Below are 20,572 nucleotides of genomic sequence, written 5' to 3'. Positions count from 1 at the left end.
TTCTATTTCGAAGTGCAAACAGGAGGCTGGTTCTAAATAGCTAACCTGGAGCCCACCTATCTCCTGTCTCAGGAAATGCAAACAGGGGGCTAGTTGCAAGTGTCCAGACTGAAGTCCATCTTTTTCTCGCCCCAAGAAATGTAAACAGGAGGCCAGTTGTAAATGCCTAGCCTGGAGCCCATCTGTGTCCTGCCTGAAGCAGACTGGCCCAGGAGGGGCCCACGTCACGGGGCCGCACCTCACGGCACCACACTTCACGGCAGAGAAGGCTGGGCGTGTAACTGAGGTGTGCGTGCAGAAAGGGGACACCAGGTCTCAGCGGACAGCTCATCATCACCACTAACCACCCATTACCCACTTTCAAAAATAAATCATTGATGAAAAGTAAATCAGATGCTGCAGGGCTTATCCTGATGTAGCGTGTTCACTGCAGAACCATTTGCCCTCCCTCCATTCTGTAACAGGTGAGAAGCTGGTGCCCGGGGCCAGAGAGGTGCTGACGGAGATATTTAAGAGCTGCGCCCACTCAGAGCAGATGCTGAGCCTGACACCAGCAAAGCCCATCAAAGTGTCTGACATTTATCTCAGCAAAGAGCAGATCAACTCCCAGACGCCAGGCAACCTCCTCCACCTCTTCTTCACCAATGTTCGGCCCCCCAAAAAGGTGCTGGAGGACCAGCTCACCCAGGTAGCCACCCCATCCCCGCCGCACCCGTGCTGGGCCTTGCGTGCCCCTGGGGCTGAGTCTGAGCCCCCCGCCCTCCGGTGCTCCGCAGATCCTGAGGAAGTACGGCGTGCCAAAACCCAAGTTCGACAAGAGCAAGTACAGCAAGGCGGGGAAGGAACAGCACCCCGGGAAGGTGGTGAGCACCAAGCGGCCCATCACCAAGCCACCCGCCAAGGACAAGACCGTGCTCAACAGCGTCAGGTGGGTGACCGAGGAGCTCGGAAGGTGGGCTGGGCAGGGGGACGCGGGGCCACCTCCTAGCAGGCTTCCTGGGAGGCTGTCGGCACCTTGGGGGAGCCAGACATCTGGCTCTTCTCTGCTCTGCTGCCGGGGTCCTTTTCGTCCTTGACTTCGTCAGCTGGAAGAGAACGTTTCATTTTACCCATAAGGATAGTAAAATCTGGACCATGCAGGCTGGAAAGCAGACCAGTCTGAATTAATAAAACATCTAAAATGTACAGAATTGTTTAAAAAGTCTAACTTCTTTTACCCACACAATAATGCACAGTTATTGTAGAAAGACTGTAAAGTGCACCCGTGCATATTGGAAAACACTGAAATACCCCCAACGTAGCAACTGCTTTTAACATTTAAGTGCAGAATGTTTTATTTGTGCATACGTCTCATCTTGTTACATTGTAAATGGCTAAACTAGTACAATATTCAAAAGCATGCAGTGAAAAGCCACTCCTCTTCCTCTCCATCCTTAAGCCTCCCAGCTCCCGTCCCTGAGGCTGCAGTGTCACTTTCGTAGCCTTGCAGAACTGTTCTGGGTGTACACGAGCAAGTGTACGCGTACCCAGAGGTCGGGAACTGTACAAAATGCCTGTAGCTTGCTGTTGCTATTTACTCCTGATCTTGGAGATGTCAGCACAAAAAGAACGTCCCCCGTTCCTCTTTTAAAGTAGCTCCATAATATTCCATGTGTGGATATGCACACATACTTAGTAGAATTTTCTTTAGAAACATGTTTATGACGCTCAAGTTGAAATTCAGGTAGTGAAGTACTACGGAGCAGAAGTCTCTAGAGGACTTGTTTAAGTCGTCAGAGAAAAAAGTGTCTTAAAATTTTATTAATTAATTATACATAAACGGGGCTTTTGAGTCAGTACTGTCCCATAGAGCTTTCTGTGACGATGGAAATGTGCATTTCTCTGTCTGTGCTACTCACCACAGTGGCCACTAACCACGTGGCTGCTGAGCACTTGAAGTGCGGCGAGTGCCACCAAGGAACTGGACTTGTAACTTTAATCAATTTAAACTTACGTAGCTACATCTGGCCAGTGCCTGCTCCTTGGACAGCACAGCTCTGAAGTATGTAGAAAGAATGTTTGAAAAGTGTCTCTTCGAGATTTTCCACATCTTAAAGCATCAAATTGTCCTCATAATTTGCTCCGGAAACTTTTCTTGGTCAGAACAAAGCTGATCTTGACCCCCGCCCTGTCTGAACCATCAGCTGTAGTTGGGGGAGGGTGAACGAATGCCTGGTGAGGTTCTGCATTCCCCCCACCAGGAGGAGGTGTGGGCGTGAGGAATTCTGATTCTGGTGCTTTGGTCTACAGCAGGACTGCCTTGAGCGAGAAGAAGCCCACTGTGAAGCCGAAGTCACCGGAGAAGAGCAAGCCGGACGAAAAGGACCCAGAAAAGTCACCCACCAAAAAACAAGAAGGTGAACAAGCAACTTGGGCCTGATGCGGGCTTGGGGCTGCTTCCATCCTAGAGATGGCGGCGCAGCCTGGGATCCAGCCTCTTTGCTTTTCCCTGACCGCCTGGCTCCCTCGGGTTTTAGTTTAGGCAGGGCAGCCCTGCCCAAGACACGGAAGACATCCCTGGCCAACTGCGATTATTGCTCCAGGACTCCATCTCTGCTGACCTGAACTGATGGAGGTTAGAATAGCAGCTCCAGAAATACCATACTCCCAAGGGAAGAATAGATGATTGCGATTGAAAGTAAAGATTGAAAATCTGCTCAGAAATTTTCTTCCAGAAGGGCACTTACCTGGGACATGAGAACCTTATCTTCCTAAAGGCCCAAGCAGACTTGGAGAACGCTATTATTGTCACAAAAATTGCTTAGTCAGTCGGGAATGTTTCTGAGATACAGAAAGACGAGACTGGGGGGAAAGTGCTGCACCACTTGGTCACCAGCCCGAGGAGGTGAGGCAGCTGCTCAGACCCGTCAGGTTGGGGGTTATGTGTGTCCTTGAGCAGTCGGGTGGAGACAGTCTGTTAACAGACCCTGGAGTGACGGCAGGAGACGGGGGGGTTAGATGAATTGGGCCCTGAAAGAGAGGGTGGGGTGCAGTGGGAGCATGTTGTGGGACCCCCACGTCTCACCGATTCCTAACACTGTGAACACTTTTCCATCAGTCCCTGAGGAAAAGTACCTGACATTGGAAGGATTTCACAAGTTTGTTATTGATCGAGCCAAGCAAGACATCCGTAGTGTCTGGAGGGCGATTTTATCCTGTGGTTACGATCTTCATTTTGAGAGGTAAGAGGCTGTCAACCCAGTTGATACCTTGTGTAAAAATTGTTCTCAGAGAGAGTGGCCCGGACATATATATACTACCAAATGTAAAACAGACAGCTAGTGGGAAGCAGCCGCATAGCACAGGGAGATCAGCTCAGTGCTTTGTGACCACCTAGAGGGGTGGGATAGGGAGGGTGTGAGGGAGGGAAACGCAAGAGGGAGGGGATATGGGGATATAGGTATACCTATAGCTGGTTCACTTTGTTATACAGCAGAAACTAACACACCATTGTGAAGCAGTTATACTCCAATAAAGATGTTAAAAAAAAAAATTATTCTCAGCTACTAGACGCTTCCCCAAGCAATTACTCCCAGGGAAGCCATTCCATCTGGCCTGTTTTTAATGCCTATTGAGTTATTTTCCAATTTTTTCTCATTGTTCTTTTTCAATATTTTTATTTTTATACTTTTTACATCTTTATTGGAGTATAATTTATTTTTACATCTTTATTGGAGTACAATGGTGCGTTAGTTTCTGCTTTATAACAAAGTGAATCAGTTATACATATACATATGTTCCCATATCTCTTCCCTCTTGCATCTCCCTCCCTCCCACCCTCCCTATCCCATCCCTCTAGATGGTCACAAAGCACTGAGCTGATCTCGCTGTGCTATGCGGCTGCTTCCCACTAGCTATCTATTTTACGTTTGGTAGTGTATATATATGTCCATGCCTCTGTCTCACTTTGTCACAGATTACCCTTCCCCCTCCCCATATTTCCTAATTGTTAATGTGGATTTTCCAGCCTGTTTGAAACAGTGTTCTATAGAACAGAAATTCACTGTCTCACAGTTCTGGAGGCTGGAAGCCCAAGATCAAGGTGTCTACAGGGTTAGTTTCTCTGGAGGGCTCTCCTTGGCTCACAGACGGCCACCTTTGTGCTGTGTGCTCAGGTGGCCCTTCCTCTGTGTGCCTGCATCCCTGGTGTCTCTCCCTCTTCTTATGAGGACAACAGTCCTATTGGATTAGGGCCCCACCCTGTGACCTCATTTAACCTAATGACCTCTTTAAAGACCCTGTCTCCAAATACAGTCACATTGGCGGTTAGAGCGTCAGCATATGAATTGGCGGGAAGGGGACATTTCAGTCCCTAACAGGGATGATTTCTTATTCCAAATAATCTTTTTTCTTTGGACTCACACATTCTCTCCCACTCTCCATTGCCCTCTCTCACTCCCAGGCAGGAGCACAGCAAGGTCACGAGTCACCAGGTCTCCAGGGCCAAACTAAATATGGTTTCCCCTTTCTAGCTGTAAGTGAATCCCAAGCAGGCAAGATGTCTGCAAACCAAAAGAAATCTCCCTGCTCTCGCCCTCTGGCTCTGCCACACACAGGCCTACACGCCCGTTCCCACAGCAAGATGTACTGGGCCTCAAAGGAATGGCTGCCAGAAGCATGCTTTTTTAAAACCCCATTTTCAGAGTTGAGAAATTGTTTACTGCTTGGCACCAGCACTTTGTACCTTCATTGAAGGCTCAGAGTCGATGCCCAGATGGGCCTTGGATCATGGTGACAGGGCCAAGTTCTTCGACTGGTTTTAGAAACCAGTAAGAGACACGACTTTGGGGGTTTTCGTTAAAAGCAGAATCACCTATTTTGGACTAGAAACTGCATTCCAAGTGAAAAGGGGACAAATTGGACTGCAAATTAATTCCAAGGTGACACATTTGTAAGAGCTGGAAGGGCTGGTTCACCTGTGTTATGGGGCCACGGTGATGACACATCCAGCCTGGAAGAGGGGATCACCTCCTGAAGGCGCTAGGTCTCTCTGGGAGCACTCCTAGGGTAGGACAGAGGTGGCCTGCAGTGACGAGAGCCTGGCACCAGGCTCCACCACCTCCCTGAGACAGGACCCTCTGCGCGATGCACCCTGTGTGGCATGTGACCCCCTCGAGGTGCCACAGGTTCTGGAACGAGAGGCACCTGTCCACCCACCTGCCTGCCTGCAGGCCTTTCTTGGGTTAATAGCTCAACGTAGAATAAGGACACACACACTCGATAAAAACCTCATGCAGTATATTCAAACACAAAGGAGATTTCCTGTGATTCTGTGCCCAGGGGTAATCACTTGGAAAGGTTTCAGTAAACACCTCTCCCACCATTTTTCCAGGAGTAGATGTTTTCAGCACTGTAGCGGGGAGCAGACAGGAAATAGTGTCCTGCAGTGTGCTTTTTTCATTTTTCCACGTCATTTGATACTGTTCTACCAGATGACTTTAACGGCTGCCGAGCAGTCCGTTACTGGGGGTGGTGTAGCTTATGGCTGATGTTGCTGTAGCAAGGCAGCCCTCACAAACACACCTTTGCCTGCCTGCTCAAGGAGCCGCGTAGGGGAACCCTGGGGTGGGATCGCTGGGTAAAAGATGACGGCTTCAGTAACACCAGCAGCTGGCACGTGCTGTGCCCTCGGAAGGGGCGGGGCACTGTGCTGTGTGCAGCACAGGTGTCCTCTCAGTGACTCCTCCTGACGGCGCGAGCCTGTGCTATCGCCAGCTCCATTTCATAGATGAAGAAACTGAGGCTCAGGAAGTGGGTGTGCTTTGTAGCCTAGATTTCACCCAAGGACTCCAGTGCCCCGTCTTTAACCCTAAAGCCCTGCTGCCTACAGACAGCAGGGAGGCACGTGGGGATGCGTGTTGCCATCCCCTCAGCCTGCTCAGCTTGTTTCTTTAGAACGGAGCTTTCCCCTCAGGACAGGCAGTTCCTCTGCAGTCAGCACCTTGGCTGGGCACCAAGAAATGCCTGGGAGGCGAGGCTGTCTTATAAAGGTCCTCCGGGAGCTGGGACGTGGCTGCGGAGGAACCCAGCAGTCCCCCAGCGGCCGCCGCCCCACCTTGCCTCTCCCTGCCCCCAGGTGTGCCTGCATCGACGTCCGGCACGCACACAAGGCCTCCAGGAAGTGGACCCTGGAGATGGACGTGGCGCTCGTGCAGTACATCAACCGGCTGTGCCGCCACCTGGCCATCACGCCTGCGCGGCTGCATCCCCACGAGGTGTATCTGGACCCCACAGACGCCGCCGACCCCAGAGTGGCCTGTCTCTTGAGTATGTGGCCCCAGGGGGATGCCTTTCAGGGTCCTCCCCCTGGACCGCCCTGTGGGGGCCTGCCCCATGACGGCACGGGGTGGTTTAGAAGGACTAGATGCCCTTTCTGTGCCCATTACAAAAATCCCTAGGAACACCTGCTGTGAACAGGTGGGTATAAAAAGGAGAGAAATACGAGAAGTTGTGATTGTGGCCAAATTAAAGTTTGTGAGGCCTTATTATGTGCTCCTCGCAACCAAGCCAAGCGGCAGACACAAGTGCAGTGGCTGGGAGGCGAGACCCCTGCCGTCACACCCAGGCCCCTGCCTAGGGGCCGCCTCGGATGCCAGGCTGGCGTTGGGGGTGAGACGGGGTCAGGGCAGTCTGGTAGCGTGTGTCAGAGACATTAGCCTTAATTACAAGAGAGCAGCATGTTTGTATCAAAAGCTAGGAACGCACACAACAACAACGCGCACACAGAAACGGCCATTCTCCGTAAATCCACCCCTGGAACATAAGCCCTGTCACACGCAACAGGCCCTGGGCCGCTCCGGTGCTGGGGTGTGTGCGCGCCTCGGGCCCCGCTTAGCCTGCTCACCCTCACTCAGCCCCAGTCCGAGCCCTCGCTCTCTTGCGGATACCGCGACAGTGAACGTGGCCGTGAACTGTCCCAACGTCAGTCTCACGGTTAGAGAGGAGATGTACGTGAGGGCAGACAAGTAAAATTCAGTGTGCCATGTAACAGTCTCCTGGTTTCAAGGCGTGAGGTCACACCACGAGGAGCTGGGGGAAAGGTACACAGGACTCTACTTTGTTCTGCAACTTCCTATGAGCCTGTAATTACTTCAGAGTTAAAAGTTAAAAATCAAATGGTACGCAGCCCCGGCACAGCCGCAAAGGCCGGCTGAGTGGACCCTCAGGTCCCCTTCGAGCCCGGGCCTCGCCCTCTGCTGCTGCTTGGCACAGGCTCAGGGAAGCCGGGATCTCTCACTCACCAACAGCCTCTGGGTTCCAGGGATAAAACCCACCGCGGGAGCCTCCCTGTCCCTCCCTGCGACCAGGCCACCTGCATCGTTCACAGACGGAGAGTCTCGGCCTCGCTGGGCCGAGCCCCCGCCTGACCGCCCCTCATGCCCTGCAGATGTGCCCATCGAGAGCCTGCGCCTGCGCTTCGCCCTGCTGCAGTCCCTGAACACCACGCTCGAGACCTTCTTCCTGCCACTCGTGGAGCTGCGCCAGACGCCCATGTACACGCACAGCATCGCGGCTCTGCTGAAGGAGGCCAAAGGTCAGTGCCTGAGCCTCCTGGGCCTACCCCGATGGGTGGGGTCTCCGGCATCACCTGGACTCCTGCAGCTGCCCAGGGCCCCACCTCCCCCACCCCCAGCCTGTCCTTGGACACGCGAATCTTTTCTGGAGCAGTGGTTCCACCCAAGAGCAGTTACTTTAATTATGCTCTGAAGAAAACAAATATGCTCTGAAAAACTAAATTTACTGAAAGAGTTTTCAGATTATTTAGAAATACATAAACGTAAAGCTCTGACTCACTAGCTGCCTCCAATGTTCCTGCATCCCAGAGACGACCATCACTAACAGATGAGTCTGTCCTTTCAGACTTTTCTATTCACATACATATAGACACACACATTTGTCTTTTTTTTTTAAATCAAAAACTGGGTATCAGGCTTCCCTGGTGGCGCAGTGGTTGAGAGTCCGCCTGCCAATGCAGGGGACATGGGTTTGTGCCCCAGTCCAGGAAGATCCCACATGCCGCGGAGCGGCTGGGCCCGTGAGCCATGGCCGCTGAGCCTGCGTGTCCGGAGCCTGTGCTCCGCAATGGGAGAGGCCACAACAGTGAGAGGCCCGCATACCGCAAAAAAAAAACCAAAAAAAACCTGGGTATCCTCTTATACATTCTGTTGTGCACCTCTGCTTCACAGATCTCTGCCTGTCGACACACACACCCTCCTTGCCTTGCTGTCCACAGTGTAGGTGTCCATGTCCTTATTGATAGACACTTCTGTGGTTTTTATTTTTTGCTGTTTCAGAAGTGGCCACAGAAACCTCCTTATTCTTTATGTATTTGGGTTTGTATTCCTGCAAGCGAGGCGTCTCGTGGGCATGACAGGGTCCAAGGGTTTAATCCTGCGTTCACATTTGGGTGGAGACTAACTAATCACCCTCCAGTGGAGCGGGACCTCTTATGCCCCCAGCAGCACATCCCCCCGGGGGCCCGCGGGCTGTCCCAGAAGAGACTGGACGGACCCACAGGGGACAGTGTGGCCCCTGCCAGGCCTCGGGGTGACTGGGAAGGAAGGGAAGCCACCCCATCCCGGCCTCTACCGCATTCCTCCCTCCAGGGCTGATCTTTTATGACACGAAGGTGACCGTCATGAATCGGGTGCTGAACGCCACAGTGCAGAGGACAGCTGACCACGCGGCACCGGAGATTACTCTGGACCCACTGGAGATCGTGGGAGGTGAGATTAGCTACACAGACCAGAGGATGCAGGCAGCAGTCCTTCAACTAGTTGATTTCTCGCACATAAGAGAAGGTTCTAGAAGTGAGAGTCCCGGGCTGCTCTGACATCCCTCATTGGCGTGGGTGCTTCTGTTGCCCTGCTCTATGTCCCAGCCTGTGACGTCCCCCTCCAGTCCCTCCCAAGCTCCCAATCCAGGCAGCAGAGGGAGGGGGCATCAGCGGCACAGGCCGCGCCTCAGTGCAGGGGAGGTGGGCTTCATTCTGGCCGTGGACGTGCTAAAATCAGGGCTCTAGCACCAAAAAAGCGGGGAGGCTAGTTATTGGGGAGGCAGCCAGGAGTCTCCGCCACAGCCTGTGAACGGACAGATGTCGGGAGGGGCACGTGAGAGGAGCCCAGGTGCAGGGCCTCCCCTGAGACACGTGGAAGGATGGGAGGGGCTGACCACGTGGAGAACGGGGTGGGGGGTGGTGGAGGGTGGGGTTGGGGGGCGGGCTCCTCGAGGGACCCACGTGGCAGACGTGAAAGATTGAAGATGTTCCAGGAGCAGAAGGGAGGCCGTGGCTGCCCCCAGCAGGCCGGGGCCTGGCCATGCGGCTCTCCTGTGCTGGGGTGCAGGGGATGGCCACCCGGAGGTTTTGGCACTTCCTCTCTCGTTCCAGGGGAGATCAGAGCCTCTGAAAACTCCTACTTCTGCCAGGCGGCCAGGCAGCTGGCCTCGGTGCCATCCTCCCAGCTTTGTGTCAGACTGGCGAGTGGCGGTGACCCCACCTATGCCTTCAACATCCGCTTCACTGGGGAGGAGGTCCACGGCACCAGTAAGTGGCCCCCGCAGGCCCTCCGTCAGCCAGTTCAGGGTGAAGGCTGTGTTTAGAATGTAAATATTCCTGGGGTTATTTTCAGCCTAAATGGCCCAATATCTTACCTGTTAACAAGAGTCAAGCCACATCCTCATTACCCTGCTCTGCACAGAAGCCAGGACTGCCCCCAAGTGACATCTGTCCAGGCTCTCCAAACCCAGCCCCCCTGGACTTGCCCCTGTCCCCTGGGGATGTGGCACCTGCCGCTGGCCTGGAACCTCAGCCCAGCACTGTCCAGGCTTGGGGACCGGGCTTCTGATCAGTGCTAGGAGTGCGTTTCTTGCTGAGGAGAGACGCCCTCAGTGTGGATTGGACTTCTTTTCCAGGAAGAGCCCTTGGCTGAGGGTTGGTTGGGCCAAAAGCTTGTGTGTGCCCCATGAGAGACAGGGGTCTGGGGGGCCCTTGATCAGAATGGCACATCCTGCCATTTCACGCTGCAGGGAGGAGGAACGGCCACTCAGAACATGCTCCTGCGTGGTCCTTTCAGTCCGTTTAGCCCAGACGTTCAGGAAATGCGCTGTTTGGGAGAAGACAGTTCTTTCACTGGGCGCGCTGGGTGGGGAGAGCTCTTGGGGCAGCGCTGTTTCCCATTCCCGCCCTGATCATGGGACACTTCCCGCAGCAGCCTCCTTGCCGGCCAGTGCCGTGGCATCCTCTGGGCACACCTCGGAGGCTCTCTGAGAACAGCTCTGTTCATTGAGATACCAGAACGTGCCAGGCCCAGGCTCAACACCTTACACTCCTCATGACACCAGCACTGTCCCACTTTACAGGCAGGGAAACTGGGGCTCCACCAAGTTAAGTAGCTCCCCCAAGGTCAGCAGCATCACTGGGGTGCAAACCCAGGTCTGTCGGATTCTAAAGCCCAGCCCTTGGTGGCTTCAGCAGGCGGGAGTGTCCTGCTTCTCCGTGGAAGCGGCCAGGCCCTGACATCTGTCCCCAAGCAAGTCCTCCGCGAGCGCAGCTGTCCTCAGTGCTTCCTGACCTGAGGACACTGATGGGATGCATGGGGAAGGGCAAGAGGAGACCCAGCCACAGAGAGGAGTTTTGCAAGAAACCCAAAGGCACATTTGGAATGGCAGTAGGAGAGGAGCTGATCATTGTTGTTGCCCTTTGCGTGTGTCCATCCATTTATTTATGCTCTCACTGGACACACACTGAGCCCTGGGCTTGGCAGGAGGCAGTGCTGAGGAAAACATGGGGCCCTGCTCTTGGCCCAGCGCAGGGGACGGACACGGGTCCCACAAGCCCTTGTATCGGTGTCAGCTTGCAGCTGTGAGAAGTGACCTGCGTAGGATCTGCCTTTGATCTCGTTGAATCCCTGGAACTAGCCTGGGAGGTGGGTACAGTGACTGCCCCCATCCGCTAGGTAGAGGTGCGGAGGCTGGCTCCGTCAGAGAAGTGATTCCCCAGGAGCCACGCAGCTAGTTAGTGGCCCCACAGATTGGAGCCCGGATCTCCCAGCCCTTGGGCGGGTTCTGTTTCCACCCACCGAAGCCGCAGCCCAGGGGGCAGAGGAGTTGACTTCCCGGTGGGGACAGGGCCTGCGGGCAGGGTAGGCTGATGGGTCCCCATCTGTCCTGCAGGCGGCTCCTTCCGCCACTTCCTGTGGCAGGTGTGTAAAGAGCTGCAGAGCTCCTCGCTCTCCCTTCTCCTGCTGTGCCCCAGCTCAGCCGTCAACAAGAACAAGGTAAGACGCGAGGCCTGGGCAGCCAAGGCTGGTGGCCCAGCGGTCGGCTCCCTGAGGGGCAGGGGCTCGGCTCATGGGTGTGCGTCCTCATCAGCTCTGAGCCCTTTCACAAGCCTTCCTGGTCTGGGCGGTGCTCTTGCTGCTCTGGCTGGACATGCTTCTGCCTGCCGTGGGTCCCGTGGGCCTGGGACCCATGTTTCTGCGGGGAGCAGAGGCCCACGTCTGTCACTTCACCTCTGCCTCCACTTCCAGGGCAAGTACATCCTGACCCCAAGCCCCATCACCTACGGGGAGGAGCAGCTGCTGCACTTCCTGGGCCAGTTGCTGGGAATTGCGATTCGAGCAGATGTCCCTCTTCCCCTGGACCTCCTGCCCTCCTTCTGGAAGACGCTGGTGGGTGAGCCCCTGGACCCTGACCAAGACCTGCAGGAAGCAGACATACTCACCTACAATTATGTCAAGAAATTCGAGAGTGTAAGTGAAAAGCCCACGTTTTCTGGGGGACAGTGGGGCCCGGAGCAGTGCCCCTGGGGCCCTTATTGCCACCCCATGGCCTCTGTGTCCCCACCTGGGGACTGACTGCCATCTCTTGAACATTAGGCTGCATAAGGCATCTCTGCTGGCCAGGCTTGTCTCAGGGGGACAGGAGCCTCAGTCTTCCCTCCCTGCAGACAGCAGCAGCCCAGGGGTGACTTAACCAGCCTGCTGGGCCTCGTGAGGACACAGGGGTGAAGGGTTCCCGGCAGCTAAAGGAGTAGAAGTGTTGGGTGGGAGGTGCTCCAAGCAGAGCCAGTTTCACTTTTAAGAGCTTGGTTTCAGAGTTTCACGAAGAGCACAGGAGATCAACTCTTGGGTATCACCTAGGCAGGGCGCTGGGAACGGAGCTCTTCCTCCCTCCCCTGTGCCTTGGGACACACAGAGATAGTGAGATCACAGCAGTGTCCGACCGTTCCCCTCCACACGCAGACCAGCCCACCTATGGTCGCTGCTCAGGCTGTGGTCAGGTCCGTCCATTGGTTCGGCAGAGTCGCTGAGGCCAGGCTGGGCTCACGTCTGTTGTCAGGGAGCTGCCCCACTGCTCTCCGTTTATGTAAGGCCCACGCTGGAGGGCTGTGTTCAGAAGCCCTCACAGTGAGGCCAGGAGGGAAGTGAGGCTCAGAGCGGTGGGCTGGCCGGGAGCAAAGCCACTAGCAGAGCTCGGGTCTGGCCAGCTGGAAAGCCTGAGCTTTTTGGCCCACACGCGCTCCTCAGGTTAGAGACCATCCCGGCAGAGTGTGGAGGTGGCCCGTGATCCAGCCCTCCCCGAGGCCGGCGGCTCTTGATCACCGGGGGGGCAGACTTTGTGTCAGAGGCCTTGCGAGGCTGCTCTCCAGAGGACATCTGCTGAAGGAGGGGTTGGCCGATCGGCCTCCACTGGCCAGACTTGAGGGCCCTCGGAGGGGCCTCGTTGCCAGGCTTTCTGTAGTCCCCTTAGCTGCCACTTGAGGGAAGCCAGCGCACGGGAGCAGCAAAGCCGGGGTCCTGGACAGCAGTTGGCTTCTCAGCGGAAAGAGGGCCGACGATGAATTGTTTAAAGGGTCAAAGCAGGACGCCCTCCACGGGCTGGGGATTTATAAGTAGCTGCCAGGCGCTGCTCTGAGAAGTCCTCCTGGGGGCGTGGGTGGCAGCAAAGGCCTGAGGCAGGCAGAGGAGGTAAGACGGCGTCCAGGCAGACCGTCCAGCCAAGGCTTCTGTCTGGAGGGGATGGGCAAGGCCCCAGACGGTGCTGGGAGACAGAACCACCCCGGGAGAGGCGGGGGAGGCACATGAACCAGAAAGAAATGCCCTGAACTTCTGTCGGGGGTGCCTGCCTGCGGCCTTCACTGTCCCAGGCTACAGGCTTGTTCTCCCCTGGGTCAGATCCCATCCTCTCCTCGGTGGCCCAGCATGCACGTCAGTGGGCCAGATGGTGGAGGGGGTAGCCCGTGTACCTTCCACAGGTAGAATTAAGTCAGGGCTCTCTGGTGACAAGTGACAGAAACCCCAGGTCAAACCAGCTTAGGAAAGAAATTTTTTTTAGTGATTTGATCTTAAAACTAAAAGTACAGATATAGATTGGCTTCAGACAGGGTTGAATCCAGGTGCTCCAATGATGTCGTCAGTGAGTGAGCTCAAGATGGCCCCAGCAGCACGAGGTGCACCGCCTTCAGCCGTGTCCACACCAGTGAAAGAGGGCAACTGTAATTTGGGTCTCACTGGTGAGGCCTCGGTCACGTGCCTAACACTGAACTGATGGCAAGGCTGGCAGGCCAGGCCACAGTAGCCCCCACCCGAACAATGACCGACATCTGCCCAACTGGGGAAGGGGTTCCCTCTTCTGAGGGCCTGGGGAGCAGGGCGGCAGTCAGCCCCGCCCTGCTGTGCCTCCCTCCAGATCAACGACGAGAGCGAGCTGGAGGCCCTGTGCGCCGAGATTGCCTCCCAGCACCTGGCCATCGAGAGCCCCGACGGGCCCAGTAAGCCCTGCTGCCGGTTCACCTACCTGACCATGGCGGGCGAGGAGGTGGAGCTGTGCAGCCGCGGCCGGCACATCCCTGTGGCGTGAGTGCGTGGGGGCCTAGGTCAGGGGACCGGCGGCTTCCACTGGGGGGAGGGTGTGAGGCAGGACGGTGGGCGCCAGGAAAGATGGTGGAGTATCTTCAGTGGAAGGACTTTATTCAGAAACAGCAGGTCTGGGGCGGGTGACACCCAGAGCAGGAGAGGAGTTCACTGAGCTGCCGGGCCTGGGAAATCCGGGTAACAGCCTGGGGGCCTCTGCCCGCGCGGGTGTGGCCCCCAGGCCCCGGAGCAGCCTCCTGAGCGTCGCCTCTCACCCACGACCCCCGCAGGTGGGAGAACAAGGACATCTACGCAGCAGCCATCCGGAGCCTGCGGCTGCGGGAGCTGCAGAACGTCGAGTGTGTGACAGCCGTGCGCGCGGGCCTGGGCGCCATCATCCCCCTGCAGCTGCTCACCACGCTCAGCCCGCTGGAGATGGAGCTGCGGACGTGCGGCCTCCCTTACATCAACCTCGAGTTCCTGAAGGTCGGTGGCTGGGCCGGCTGGGCTGACAGGCATGTTGGCAGTGGCCTGTCATGTCTTAGTACTTCCTGGGCCCCAGCACTCTGTCCTCCTCACATGTGAGAGGAGCTGTGCTCACCCCTGTCTCATTGCTGTGTAAACTGAAGCTAAGACAGGTCACTTACCCAAGGTCGCCCAGCCAGGAAGTGGCAGATCCCCTGCCTCCCGAGCCCATGAATTAAGCCACCAGCCTGAGGTGAAGCCCCCTCCACTGTTCAGCCTGGCCCGCTTTTGCCCATGCCAGCTGGGAGACCTTGCCCAAGTGACTTCACCTGTAATGGGAAGAGTGACAAGACCTGCCCGGCGGGGTCAGTGGGGTAATGTATGGAGAACCCCTGCTGTCGGGCCTAGCGCGTAGGCCACAGTCACACAGACAGTGTGCCTTTGCGGTCCTTGTCATCATTGTAACCTCCCTGTGTCCTGCAGCCATCGATTCCCTGCTGCACCCTGCCCCGGGATTGGGCCCAGCCTTGTCGGGGGGCACTGGGTTAGAAGCCCAGGCCTGCTCACGTCTGCGACCTTTCTTCCCCAGGCCCACACCATGTACCAGGTGGGCCTGATGGAGACGGACCAGCACATCGAGTTCTTCTGGGGGGCACTGGAGATGTTTGCCCAGGAGGAGCTGTGCAAGTTCATCAAGTTCGCCTGCAACCAAGAGCGCATCCCGTTCACCTGCCCCTGCAAAGACGGGGGCCCCGACACAGCCCATGTGCCCCCATACCCCATGAAGATCGCCCCCCCGGATGGCACAGCAGGTACTGGCCTCCCCTGGTCATGTTCCAGGTAGGGACACATGGGCCCCGTTTGGAGCTGGGGCTGCTAGGCCCTGCATGAGGGGGGAAGAACAATGGAGAGGGACCGCGAACACCAAGGCCCAAATGTAAATGAGAGAGGCCAGGGGTGGTGGGGTGGGCTTGGGGCCATGTGCTTCCCAAACCTGACCTTCGCCAAGTGGCAGTATAGGCCCGACGCTGACGTGTCTTCTGAAATTTTTAAAAGCTTAAAATCCAGAAGTGTTTTAATCTTCCAACTTTTAAATGCAGCAAAATTAATTTAAAAAATCAAAACTCTTTGCCGGCCAGACAAACCTGCCTGCGGTCAGATTCTGTCATGGGTCAGCCATTTGGTACCTGTGCTGTACAGCAGCTGTGTATCTGCCCTTTCCTCCTCCAGAATCCAGCCTCCCAGGCCCTCATCCCCCCGACTGGGCCTTGGGGTTGACTTGGAGCAGCCCAGAGAGGCAAACCTGGAGGCAGAGGGTCCAGCCAGGCCTCCCTGGGATCCAGTCCCGCGCTCTAACGCTGGCCCGATGTCTCTCCTACAGGTTCCCCAGACTCTCGCTACATCCGAGTGGAGACCTGCATGTTCATGATCAAGCTTCCCCAGTACTCCTCTCTGGAAATCATGCTGGAGAAACTTCGTTGTGCCATTCACTATCGCGAAGACCCCCTGAGTGGCTGAGGGGAGGGAGCCCGAGTTAGGCTGTCACCAAGGCACCGCTCTGCTGGCTTAGGAAGCCTGCCACTGCGAGCACATCCCTCCGGGGCCCTGCGTGAGGAGTTGGCAACATTTTGCTTTTCCGAACCTTTGTCCACATTCCAGGACCTCCTGGAAGACTTAACCTTATGTATTTGTACGTTTTGTGATGGGTTGGTTCTTTTGCTACCTATTTGTGGTATGTTTGTAGGATAGTTTAGTTCCCAGACAGCTCCTGTCTCATTTGATCTTCCTGGACATGTTCCTTCATGGCCACCAGGTTCTGAGGCTGTGAGGCCCCAGTTGGTTCCACATCATAGAACCACCCAGCAGGAAGCTGGTAGTGAGATGCCCTTGGCCCACAGAGCACCTGTTCTTTCTGCAGAGCGTCTTCACAGACAAGTGTGTGGCCAGCCCTGCCCCTCCGCCTTGAGCTGGAGTTTCTCCTGGACGTGGCTCCTGCAAGCCTCCTTCCATCTTGAAATGGTTGGGCCAGTTACCCAAACCTGGGAGACACACACAGGGAGCTTTACGTGTTAATCTTCCGGCTTTAGACCCTTGTCCATGGTCTGGGTTTTCCTGAAGAAAAGCCCACAGTGGTTCCCCCGTCCCTTCCCACCCAGACAGCCCTCTCTGCTGTCCGACTCTTCTGGGCCCCGGTCTGACAGTTTCCCACTGAGTGCTGCCCAGGATTAGAAGACCAAAGGGTTCCTCCCTGACCTTAGTACGCAGAGCCAGGCCAGGTGCGTCCCAGCTCAGGAGTTGAGAGGACCCCTGGAGCTAGGGGGACAGTGCTCACGTTGGGGGCCTTTTTCTGAGGCTCAGAACAGGAAAGCACATGACTCAAGCCTGCCCCACTTTTGTACTCAGAAACGTCCCTTCCTCACTACGGTATTTGTGATGTGAGGAGCAGAGGAAAGGCTACACCCCATTTTAAAAAGAGCTGTCTGAGGTGCTCTGCTCAATTCAGGGCCTACTGCAGTGACTAAGACCTTCAAGTCCAGATGGAGACACCAGGGTCCTTCTGCCCCTCTGGCCGGGCCCACGCGGCACCCCCTCCCCACCCCATGTGAGTGTGTGCCAGGGCTGAGCTGCTGCAGCCCACCTGCGGCCCCAGTGCATTTGTGCCCTGAGTAGGTCTTTGTCCACTGGTACTTTGTTCGAGAGCAGCATATGCCATCTTGCTGGACACTGTCATTTTGGGCCTTGCCAGTTCTCACAGAATCTCATCGCTGTATTTATTGTATAATATTGTGAATATTGGAAGTTCTGAGTGAGTGCTGTCTAGAAGGTTTTGGAGCGTGAATGCTGGTGAGAGAGGATTTGCTCCTCCCTGCTCTGCTGTGGCCCTGGCCTGTTGGAAAGGTGTGTGGATTTTAGAGTTAGAGGCATTCGCATCCACCTCCTCCGTGTTCTTCTTAGGAAATGAATTAAGGACCATCATAGAAAAGATTCCCCGACCTAAGGAAAGGATAAACCTGGATGAATTGTTCCGGTTGCATCAGTTACATTTGATGCAGGATCAGTCATGTCTGGAGGTGCCTGCAAGCAGTTTCCCTAATTGGAAGGAATACGGTAGGCCACTGCCTCCTGGGGGCCACAGCCCCCTTGACTGGGGGGGGGGGGCGCGGGTCACGCCAGGATGTAGTCCTGACAACAAGGATCCTCTTATTTCATTTCTGCATAATGAAAGAGCCTTTGGATTTACTAGAAGTGGTTTTTCCTCCCTGTATTTTTCCATCTTGGTCCCCCCCCCCCCCGCCCCCATCCTTTCCATCCCTTGAATGGACTCAGAATTGTCAGCTACCTCCCCAAGAGGGGTTTGGAAAGCTTCTGTTGGCCCATCACTTGACTAGATGACAGCTGTGAGTAAAATACCTGCTGCTAACACGACTGCTTCTCCCAGAGAGCACATTGAGGTCCAGACAGATCCAAACCTTGGCCCTAAAAAAATGTGTGCTGTAAAGTTACTTGATGTATATTTATTATAATTATTTATGGTTGCATCTAACAAACTTTTCATTCAATTTGATGCTATTTACACCATTGCTGTGTAAAAGAAGCTCATGACAGGAAAAGTCACACCAATAAATAACCTTCATCTAATTTTGATTTACCTTAAGAGTTGTGTGATCATCTACTCTTGCTGAGAAGATTCGAAGGCCAACATGCTTGGATGGCTCTGATACTTGAGGGTCGCCAAGAAGCTAGGAATTAAAAGTATTTCTAATTATTATGGTCTCTTTACACTTGATGTGGTTCTTACTCCATTATGCTTATAAACTACCCCTTGCCCCCCACTCGACTCCTTATAGTCTATGGTTTTCATACAGAAAGTCTGATTAAAGGGATGGAAATCCAAAGTCAAAGGTAAACCTAACCCTGCAGGTTCTGCCCACTCCTTGTCCTGGAGCTGGTCTGTACTCTTGTGCCAGTGTGAGGATTCTCCTCAAGTGGACTGTTGCACTGGAAGAGTCTGGGCCTCTCTTAGACCACGTGTCCTCCTTTGGGCACAGGCAGTGGATTTAGAACTACTTTGTGCAAAAGGAAATACAGGGAAGCAGTAAAGACTTAGCTCAGAACTACTATCCAAAATCAGTGCTCTGCCCTCTTCTCGCTGTCCCGTGTCCATCCTACACATACCCCCCCACCCCCCGCCACATACACACAGAACCAAAACACATTGTAAAGGGAAGGAATTGGAGGCCTCATGTGCCAGGGAAAAACACGGACTGGAAATGCATGTAGGAAGCAGAAATTCAAGTCCCCACCACCCTGCAGAAGGCTGGAAGTTATATTCTGGAGAAACTACCTGAGATGCTCAGGGCTCCAGCCCCTGCCCCCACCCCACCCCAGGCTCCTACAGCAGGCTGGAAGACCCTGCCCTGAACTAACCCAGAGGAAAAACCTACAGATCCTGCCAGCCTGGGCTCTCCAGTGAAAATGCCAGCCTACTGTTCAGTGAAAGTGAATGGTGAAGAGAGCTCATCACCTTCAAGTGCCTCACTCTTAAGTATATACAGATAGCCCAGAAACATCAGAGGTTTGTGGAAAAGTACAGCATAAAAATACCAAAACAAAAATAAACAACTCCCAGGAAATAGTACAGGGAGTAGAACAAGATATCCAAGAAACAACTAAGGCGCAAAGTGTAAATATTGTGTCCATTAAGTAAGGGGAGAAAAAGGCTGTGAGAGAAGATAAAAAACATTAATTTGGAAATTAATATCAGAAATAATATGATAAAAGGATAAAATTGAGGAAATCTCCCATAAAGTAGGGCAAAAAAACCAAAAGAGAATATGAAGGAAAATAAAAAATGGTCTAAGAGGGCCGACATCCAACTATAATTTGGAAATCTGCAAAGAAAGAACACAGGAGAGAAATTACCAAAATAATAACACAAGAAAATTCTGAAAAACTCAAGAGGACATGAGTTTCCAAAGAATCTATACCAACGTACAACATGGGGAAATTTCAAAACACCAGATAGACACCCTAAAAAGCTTCAAGGGAAAAAACCGGTTACATGCAAATCAGAATGGCATCAGATTTTATAACAATCTAGAAAGTAATGCTTTCAAGACACTTCTAATTCTAGCTAACATAGATAAACAGAAACCAAACCTTACCCTCCCTTCTAAAATATACAAAAAACCTGACAAATTACCATCAGACAACAGGCATGAAGGACAGAGACCTGAGAGAAGAGAAACAAATGTGGTGGGCCCTACCACTGCCTCTGCTTACAGTTGGGGCAGAGTTGTCAGCAGCAAAGGGAGGAGAAACTGAGGGTGGAACCCAACAGTCTCCCTGAGAGGAGAAGTCGAGGCACCCAAGGAGACCAAAGCAGCTAGTTTACAGGGCAGGGTATCAAAAAGGAAAGAGTTATACAGAGAGCAAGCTCTATAGATCTGCTGAGAATCCCACTCAAGTGTTCACTGAGTACTGATAATCCCATGCATGTAAGGAAACTGCCAGAGGCTGGGGAAAGAACCAGCCAAAAGGATTAGAGCTGTCAAAGAACAGGAAATAGTTCCTTTTCCCAACAGCCAGTGTGGAAAACACAGTTTATGGGGCATCAGTTTTGCTTCAGTAGTGGAGCAAAATTAGCCCTAGGCTACTCACTGCTCAGGTCCCACTTAATAAAGCTTAAAAGTTTGATCTAGAAGGATCAAACTGTTTCCAAGTAACTAAGTATGAGAAACAAAGCTCAATATTTATAGGAATACAAAAATACCCAGCACCAAAATAGGTAGAATTCAGAATATCTGGCATCCAATCAAAACCACCAAACATGCAAAAAATCAACACAAGAAGACCCAGAAAGTACACAAATGATAAATTAGTGACCAGGGGAATTAAAACAGTTATTATAACTACATATTAAGTAGCGACCTGAGAAATATAAAAACCCAAATTTAACTTCCAGAGATAAAAATTACAATGTCCCAAATGAAAACTACACTGGAGGAATTAACAACAAATCAGACTACAGAAGATTTAGTGAACTTGGAGACATATAGAAACTATCCATCTGAACACAGACAAAAGAATCCAAAGAAGTGTAAAGAGTACCAATAAGCTATGGGGCAACTTCATGTGGCCTAATATATGCGTAAATTTAATCCCCCAAAGACAGGGAAAATGGAGAAACAAAAAAATATCTGAAGAAAGAATGG

The 20,572-nt window shown here is 53.6% G+C and overlaps 1 protein-coding gene across 7 annotated transcripts in view; it reads left to right on the top strand.

The window, feature by feature from the left end:
- Positions 1-17,996, top strand: part of HECTD4 (HECT domain E3 ubiquitin protein ligase 4) — a 190,556-nt gene extending 172,560 nt beyond the window's left edge. For 5 of the 7 annotated variants that reach the window (XM_079942071.1, XM_079942069.1, XM_079942070.1 and 2 more), the window contains 14 exons: positions 465-688; positions 777-928; positions 2,290-2,396; positions 3,098-3,221; positions 6,116-6,306; positions 7,427-7,573; positions 8,646-8,765; positions 9,428-9,583; positions 11,212-11,315; positions 11,568-11,789; positions 13,729-13,895; positions 14,183-14,378; positions 14,947-15,169; positions 15,739-17,996. In XM_079942071.1, the coding sequence (XP_079798197.1) occupies positions 465-688; positions 777-928; positions 2,290-2,396; positions 3,098-3,221; positions 6,116-6,306; positions 7,427-7,573; positions 8,646-8,765; positions 9,428-9,583; positions 11,212-11,315; positions 11,568-11,789; positions 13,729-13,895; positions 14,183-14,378; positions 14,947-15,169; positions 15,739-15,875 (2,270 nt within the window). In that variant the 3' untranslated portion in view covers positions 15,876-17,996. Of the gene's footprint in view, positions 1-464; positions 689-776; positions 929-2,289; positions 2,397-3,097; positions 3,222-6,115; positions 6,307-7,426; positions 7,574-8,645; positions 8,766-9,427; positions 9,584-11,211; positions 11,316-11,567; positions 11,790-13,728; positions 13,896-14,182; positions 14,379-14,946; positions 15,170-15,738 lie in introns of those variants that run through there. The other 2 variants (XM_079942068.1, XR_013831213.1) reach the window with 2 other exon arrangements.
- The last annotated feature ends 2,576 nt before the right edge of the window (positions 17,997-20,572 follow it).

This window comes from Stenella coeruleoalba (genome assembly GCF_951394435.1).
Source record: "Stenella coeruleoalba genome assembly, chromosome: 14".
Lineage (NCBI taxonomy): Eukaryota > Metazoa > Chordata > Mammalia > Artiodactyla > Delphinidae > Stenella > Stenella coeruleoalba.
Note: the sequence above shows the minus strand (reverse complement) of the source record. Positions and strands in the feature narration are given on the sequence as shown.